Source organism: Tarenaya hassleriana, unplaced genomic scaffold (assembly GCF_000463585.1).
Source record: "Tarenaya hassleriana unplaced genomic scaffold, ASM46358v1 Cleome74, whole genome shotgun sequence".
NCBI lineage: Eukaryota > Viridiplantae > Streptophyta > Magnoliopsida > Brassicales > Cleomaceae > Tarenaya > Tarenaya hassleriana.
In genome coordinates this window covers 320,305-328,536 of record NW_010969940.1, presented here as the reverse complement: position 1 = coordinate 328,536, position 8,232 = coordinate 320,305, and the positions used below count along the sequence as shown (strand labels likewise).

At 37.9% G+C, this 8,232-nt stretch overlaps 2 protein-coding genes across 2 annotated transcripts; both read left to right on the top strand.

The window, feature by feature from the left end:
- The first annotated feature begins 2,744 nt into the window (after window positions 1-2,744).
- On the top strand, window positions 2,745-3,635 carry LOC104801747 (neurofilament heavy polypeptide-like). Its single transcript, XM_010525088.1, has one exon. The coding sequence runs from the start codon at window positions 2,745-2,747 to the stop codon at window positions 3,633-3,635; it is 891 nt and encodes a 296-aa protein (XP_010523390.1).
- A 520-nt stretch (window positions 3,636-4,155) lies between these two features.
- On the top strand, window positions 4,156-4,751 carry LOC109116165. The gene is made up of 2 exons (XM_019201100.1): window positions 4,156-4,486; window positions 4,564-4,751. Exons 1-2 carry the CDS (start codon window positions 4,156-4,158, stop codon window positions 4,749-4,751), a joined length of 519 nt encoding a protein of 172 aa, XP_019056645.1.
- The last annotated feature ends 3,481 nt before the right edge of the window (window positions 4,752-8,232 follow it).

Genomic DNA, 8,232 nt, shown 5'->3' with positions numbered 1-8,232 from the left:
CTCAGTGTTCTCCTTTGGATCAATGAGTTCAGGGCACTGCTTGATGAGTATACTTTGAATCAAGCAAGGATAGGGTAACCTGAACCTTGCTCTGAAGTTCAGTGCTCTATCCAGAATGTGATCAAAGATCATACTTCCATAATTGATCTTGATTCCCTTCTTCACGCAGTAGATGAGTATCGCCAATCTCTTGTGGATCAGACTCGATCGCTGAGTTGGTAACCAGTTGGATCTGGCGATCTTGAACAGAACTGAAGATTCAAAATTCAGGTCTACTGGTGCTATCTCTTCTTTCCTCTTCTCGTCATAGCTATCAGTGAGAGCTATTTCCAGTTCCTTCTGATCAATCTCTCTATCCAGTTCGTCCATGGTTGCCACCACTGTGTTCTTCAATCCTAAGAACTTATTGATCACTGCTGGAGAGAAGTGTAGGATCTTTCCTCGTATGTACACCCGATGGTACATCGGATCTCCCTCCCTCACAATCTTCTTCGAGATGTTAGCATAGAATTCCTTGATCAGAATTTTGCTGTGTGGGCAAGCATATGTGACAGTTTCTTCTAGTCCTAGACTCTCTAGGAAGTCCCAAATCCCTTGCTCTTTGAAATTGCTGACATTTACATTTCTCTCAACAATTGTGTTGAGGTTCTTCATGTCATTGAATCTTTGTTCGGACTTTTCATCAACAAAGTGATGAGACATGCAGAGGCTTGCCAGTAGCTCCTCATCTTCTGATCCAGAAGGTGAACTGGGTGGTTCCTTTTCTTCCTGAATTTTCTTCTTCCCCTTCCTCTTCTCCTTTCTGTATTCCTCAGAGACTTTTGAGGATTTTGCTGGGGGCATATGTTTTGCAGCTTCACCTTTCCTTTTCACAGCTTTCTTAGGGGTCTTTTGCTCAGAAATCACCAAACTTGGTTGTGATTTCATCTTCCTTGGGATTTTCTTGACAGGGCTTTTGACAGTTTTCACTGATTTTGTTGCTACTTGAGATCGGGTCCTCGCTCTTTGTTCAGCAACAACTCGTGTATCAGGTCCCTTTCCCTTTTTCTCAACAACCTTGGCCTTGGCCTTCTTCTGCTCAACTCTGGAATCCACTTCAACTCCATCATCTTCTTTTGGTTTGAGCACCTCCGTCTCTGTTGCTGAGTCCGCAACAACTTCCAGTTCAGCATCATCCTTGGATTTTTCTTGCCCTAACTGTTCAGAGGGCAGTTCATCCATCCGTTTGGATGTGTCACCCACATCCTTCCTAGATTCTTTATGCTGAACACTCATGTCCTTATCAAAATCTACTCTCCTTTTTGCTCCTTTTCTAATCAGCCTAGGTTCACTATCCGAGCTCACATCTAGTTCGTCAGTAGGGTAGACAAAAAGATCATCGAGCTTACCCGAATCAGCTTGTTCTGGAGGCAGTGAAGTTTGTAGATCTTTATCTTCGATCTTAGTTGTTTCTTGCTGTGGTTCTTCGGGTATCTCCGCTTCTTGCGTCTTTTCTTCTGGACTTTCGAGTTCTTGGATCTCTTCGCCTACTTTGTCTTCTTTGCTATTGCGAAGACTCTCCCTCGGATTTCGGCGAGATTCTTCTGATGGGTTCTCTTCTGGATCTTCTTCAGCACTCACAAACGAGTTTGAAGATTCTTCTTTCCTGGGTTCACTCGATTTTCCTTCTCTAGATGAACCTTCCTCTGAGTCAAGGTGATGATCCTCACTCTTTTCTTCTCTCTTTTCTTTTGGATCCATGCTGAGACTGAATCTAGGGATTTTATTCTCTCTTCGTTACTCTCTGTTGGACCTCACACTCGTGCGAATCAACTTCCCAGATTTTAGGGTTCTTCAGCTCCAGAACTTCGCAGGGATAGAGAGAGAAACACCTCTTTTTATTGTGGGCAAAGAGTTTGTTTTGGGAATCTCTGATTTTTCGGATCCCACTTCCCCATAACCGAACATTTACTCAACCACTCACATCAATCTTTTCAAAAATAACGTTTTAAAAAAATAAATGAAACAGAAATCCGTTACGCAATAACTTACGATTTTAACACCAAAGGAATTCATTCTTTCGTACCTTAGTTCGCAGTATATCCAGTTGAGTCAGTGACACCTCACGCTTCGTCCAGTGCATACTTCACGAACCATGGATACATTTTTCTCGTATTTTTCTCTTTCATCCGCCTGAACTTCTAGGACGTTGTGTCCGTTCATACTGTTTCACCACTTAAGTCCAGCCTATCTCTCTTGGATATACTCTTGTAAGAGCTAACTTACAGCGGAGTATGATGAATCATTGTCATCAGACCTTAGACCGTCGAATGGACAATATGAGGCTCAACTTAGACCCGAGCGATTTATTTAATCTACTCATGTCAGGTTTTTTTTTTTTTTTTTTTTTTTTTTTTTTTTTTTTTTTTTTTTTTTTTTTTTATTGCGAAATATCACTCATTGTTTACTGAGTGTACACTGACAGAGGAGTACCAGGGGATTTTTGTATCACCAATCTTTGAAGTGCACCTGACTATCTTGCGAAGTATCACTGACCGCCCTTTCAACACTGTTTCACTTAAACACTTCAGAACAAACTCAATTAGTGATCAAAATCAAAAAGTTCCAATACCAAGAGATTTTTGCAAACACGTAAACCTATTCATGTCAAGTGGTTTAGTAAATATATCAGCTAATTGATGTTCAGTGGGTACGTTAGGCTGATTAGAAAAGGAGCAAAAAGGAGAGTAGATTTTGATAAGGACATGAGTGTTCAGCATAAAGAATCTAGGAAGGATGTGGGTGACACATCCAAACGGATGGATGAACTGCCCTCTGAACAGTTAGGGCAAGAAAAATCCAAGGATGATGCTGAACTGGAAGTTGTTGCGGACTCAGCAACAGAGACGGAGGTGCTCAAACCAAAAGAAGATGATGGAGTTGAAGTGGATTCCAGAGTTGAGCAGAAGAAGGCCAAGGCCAAGGTTGTTGAGAAAAAGGGAAAGGGCCCTGATACACGAGTTGTTACTGAACAAAGAGCGAGGACCCGATCTCAAGTAGCAACAAAATCAGTGAAAACTGTCAAAAGCCCTGTCAAGAAAATCCCAAGGAAGATGAAATCACAACCAAGTTTGGTGATTTCTGAGCAAAAGACCCCTAAGAAAGCTGTGAAAAGGAAAGGTGAAGCTGCAAAACATATGCCCCCAGCAAAATCCTCAAAAGTCTCTGAGGAATACAGAAAGGAGAAGAGGAAGGGGAAGAAGAAAATTCAGGAAGAAAAGGAACCACCCAGTTCACCTTCTGGATCAGAAGATGAGGAGCTACTGGCAAGCCTCTGCATGTCTCATCACTTTGTTGATGAAAAGTCCGAACAAAGATTCAATGACATGAAGAACCTCAACACAATTGTTGAGAGAAATGTAAATGTCAGCAATTTCAAAGAGCAAGGGATTTGGGACTTCCTAGAGAGTCTAGGACTAGAAGAAACTGTCACATATGCTTGCCCACACAGCAAAATTCTGATCAAGAAATTCTATGCTAACATCTCGAAGAAGATTGTGAGGGCGGGAGATCCGATGTACCATCGAGTGTACATACGGGGAAAGATCCTAAGATTCGGCAAAGATCAAACTCGAAGATATCTGAGATGCAACTGACAAGATTCAGATGAAGTCAAAGCTGAAGAGATAGAGTCAAGCTGAAGAGATAAAGATGAGATCTTGAAGATAGACACGAAACAAACAAGAATCAAGGAGAAGTCTATCAAATCAATTCGTGGAGATCTGAGGCTAAGGGAGGAGCCTATATAAAGAAGACACAAGTTGCAGATCGGCGTAGAGAGAAGGAGCATAATTTCTAAGGTGCGTATGCGATGACTCTATGTGTTTTTGATGACTTGAAGTTTAGTGTGTAATGACTCTAGCTTGTTGGAATTTGATGAAGGATTTACAATTGTGTGCATGATCTGAAATAACCAACAAGGGGGAGATTGTTAGTGCATATATTTGCACGTATCTTGGGTTGTTGAAAGTTTGTTGCAGGTCCAACAAACTTTGAGAGATTTCAGGAGAAAGATTCGGCAAAGATCAAACTCGAAGACGATCGAGTCTGATCCACAAGAGGCTGGCAATTCTCATCTACTGCGTGAAGAAAGGAATCAAGATCAATTATGGAAACATGATCTTTGATCATATTCTGGAAAGAGCACTGAACTTCAGAGCAAGGTTCAGGTTACCCTATCCTTGCTTGATTCAAAGTATACTCATCAAGCAGTGCCCTGAACTCATTGATCCAAAGGAGAACACTGAGGTTGTTCAAAAACCTCTAGTAGTTGAGTCAAGAATCAAAAGGAAGAAGGGAAAAGGTAAGAAGGACTTCAAGAAGATGCTGGAGACACTCAAGGACGCAGAAAAGGCTCTGATCAAGATGGAACTCGGTCTAAGGAAGCAGGCAACACACTGCCAGAAGATTCGTGCATCAGTCCATGAATTTGTGGAAGCAACTCTGAGTAATGTGCTCATTATTCAATCAGGTATTCCTCAACTGGATAAACTTGTTTGTTGATTATTTCGTTCATGCCCACAGGGGGAGAAATTGAGGAAGCAGAAGGAGATCTATACTCAGAAGAAGAAGATTCGGAGGAAGAAGAAGAAGAAGAGCCTGAGATGCCCAAACAAACTCCACGGAAAGCAGAAACCTCGAAGAAGTCAGGAACAATCAAGAAAGTTAAGAGGGTCAAGAGTTCATCGGAGGACTCATCTGATCGATTCTGATGTTTTTTTTTCTCTTATACTAATGATCTGAACTTATGTGCGTATGCGATGACTCTATGTGTTTTTGATGACTTGAAGTTTAGTGATTTATGTGGTGAGGTTTTTTGATCAGTAGAATTCATTGTGAGAGGGGAAGAAACTCAGGGGGAGTTTCGGGTGTGTGTAGTAAGTACGATTCTTACAACAAAAAGTAAGTTGTACTTGACTATCTTTCTCAAGTGAATAGAACTGATTAGTTTTCCGCATTTCTCTTTGAGGGTTCAACTTTTTCACAAACTATATACATATATACATATAATTATATGTGTATACAAATATATACAAGTGTGTACGTATATGTACTTATATTTATATATATTTGTAAACTTTATACTAAGCACTCATATATATATATTATATATACATATATATTATGCGCACCACCATATATCATATATATATATATATATTATATCCTACGCACTCATACATATGTTTTATATTATATACAAACACACGATGGCGCTATCGTTGTGTAACGATAGCGCAATCGTTCAATTTTTTTTTATTTTTTTTATTTTTTTTTATTTTTTTTTTGTTCAACGATTTCCGCGATCATACGTTTTTCGTTTGATTCCCATGAAAGTATTTTGGTGAAGCTCGTTTTCCGTTCTTTCCTACAAAATATAGAAACATCGAAATCGGAGTGAAATTGTACATGATAAAGCCTATAATCGTATAAATATCATATAATATAATGTATATAATATACAAAAATACACTAATATATACATGTCATCAACCCTCCAATATTTTTCAACCCAAAATTTTTTCCTCCAAAATTTTTCAACTCAAATTTTTTACCTTCCAATATTTTCACCTCATATTTTGTAGTATTTATAAACAAGTTCAGATATAAATAAACATAAAATATAATATCATAATGTAAAATTTTGTAGGTTTATAATAAACAAACAAAAGATCATACTTATGATTCATAACAAACAAAAATAAGTTCATAACATAAATAAATTCTTGTTGTTGTTCTTCTTCAACTTGCTCATCTTCTACTTCTTCTTCATCTATAAGACATTTTCCCTTCTTCTCCATCTTCTTAGAAGACTTTTTCTAACGAATTTCCAAGTCATAAACTTTTTTCCAGTATATACTTTCCGGATTATTGTCTAGAAATTGCCTAAAAACCTATCATTTTGATCTGAATGTCGATGGAACCATCTTCAACGTCCAATCAAATTGCATGAGAAATAAGTGTTGGAACTGCGATTCATTATTGAAGTACCTCCATTCTTCGAAGAAAACCGAATTTCTTCAATTTTATATATAAAAGGCAACTGCAAAACAAAACAAATTGATGACATCGTGTGATCTGAGACCATATAATCAAGTTATTTGTGACCATGTCACGTATTATCCTATGACCTTGTGAAGTAATTGATCCTCTTACCTTATGGGACCTAGTTTTCATAGATAATATTTTTTGTGGGGTCCAGTATCATCCAAATGTGCAAAAATATTATGGTTGACAAGTCAGCACTTGATTTTTTCCACCACCTTATTGGCAGTCATAAACTTGGAGCACTTCATACATTGTCTCTTCAATGTGCTACAAAAAATATGTGATGGATTATGTCATCATGTGATCATGTGATATGGTACCATGTGACCGAGTGAACATGGTACCATGTGACCGTCAACATAGTACCATGTGACCGAGTGAATATGATACCATGTGACCCTGTGAACATGGTACCGTGTGACCGATTGAACATGATACCATGTGACCGTGTGACATGATACTTGTGACTATGTAACTTGTGACATGTGACCATGTGATGTAAGATAACTTATACACTTACAGTATCTGTGAGGCATATTCCGACTTGCAGACCAAGTGACCAATAGACCATTTAACCAAATAGGACAAACTCTCATGTGGTCGTGTAATATAGTATGATACGACCAGTTTAACATAGTACCATGTGGCCATATGTTACCAAGTCACCATGAAACCTGTGAATAAGTGACCTAAGGACCTTGTGATCTATTGTCTTGTACCTGTGACCATGTGACTTGTGACCATGTCACTTAAATCACTTTGTGACCTGTTACCATGTGATCTAAATCACCCTGTGATATGTGACCTTTTCACCTTGTGACAGTATAATTATATGAGTGTGACTCAAATTAACATATTATTCATCATCCAAACTTCGAGTCATACATCCCTATGATTCAAATCAACTCGATTTTAACAATTTCACATCACAATCGATTACTTGACTTCAATCCCAATATTCTATTTTGAAATCTAAAAAATTTCAAAAATACAACCCTAAATTTCTATCCATCAAATCTTCATGCCAACACTTAAAGTTAACATAAAAATTTTTTAAAATCTAGCAAATCTGATAAAAAGAGAAGTAACTTACCCGGTGATCGTTTAACTCAACAATTTGCATTCGAGGTACTCGTTCGAAGATACCGATGAAGATGAGTGTTGGGCTGATGTAGAAACTTTTTTTGTCTGCGGTGTCACTTCTTCTTTGAATCGCTGAAGCATTTTACAAATAGCGAGAGATTTGATTGTTTTAAATTTTGGACAAAGATTCGACGGTTTCGAAAGAGAGAGAGAACAAATAGTAAGAGTTAGGAGATAGAAGATTTTGAGAGGTAGGAGAGAGAAATCATGAGTTTAGGAGAGATAAAAGAAGATTTTGAGAGGTAGGAGAGAGAGATTATGAGTTTAGGAGAGAGAAAATTTTGAGAGGTAGGAGAGAGAGATCGTGAGTTTAGGAGAGAGAAAATTTTGAGAGGTAGGAAAGAGAGATCGTGAGTTTAAGAAAGAAAAGGTTTTTTCGTCTTTTCAGTTTTATATAAGGGTTTAAATATCTTTTGAATTGTTCAGTATCTTTTTTTTTAATTTTGATTTCGAAGGGTATTGACAGAAATCAATGTAGCAGTCAAAAGGTAGTTTTGATATTTCCCCGCCTGAGAGTTGCATGAGTGGCAACCTTCTCAGAGACTGATGTGGTATAAAAATGCGACACATATTCACGAGTTGGGTTGTAGCGGCAATACCGAAAAGGAAAAAAATAAAAAATAAAGGGTGCAAAAGCTCGACACAAAAACATAATAGTTTAGCAACGAGGTTGGAGGAAAGAAAAAAAATTGTTGTGGTGCATTAGTGCAGTGCAAATGCACGATACTGTATTACAACAATATCAGCAACACAAAAAATGTTATGGTTAGCGATTATGTTGGAAAAAGAAAAAAAGGTGCAAAAGTGCAGATCAACGATTGAAGTTTTCCAATAAAAAAGCGATATAAACCAGATTTAAAGATACTCACGACGGTTAAGGTTGACGGTTATGATCAATGTCGTTGAAAAAAAGGACTAGAAAAAAGAGCAAAAGGAATGAAAGACAATACTCAAGTTATTGAATTTAGTATATCATTGTCATCTTCATCGTCGCTTCTGAAT

Bases quoted from the DNA above. Each gene is read 5' to 3' on its own strand.
- LOC104801747 (XM_010525088.1), top strand. From the start codon at position 2,745: ATGAGTGTTCAGCATAAAGAATCTAGGAAGGATGTGGGTGACACATCC.
- LOC109116165 (XM_019201100.1), top strand. From the start codon at position 4,156: ATGATCTTTGATCATATTCTGGAAAGAGCACTGAACTTCAGAGCAAGG. The intron at 4,487-4,563 runs GTAATGTGCTCA...TCATGCCCACAG, and splicing joins ATTTGTGGAAGCAACTCTGA to GGGGAGAAATTGAGGAAGCA.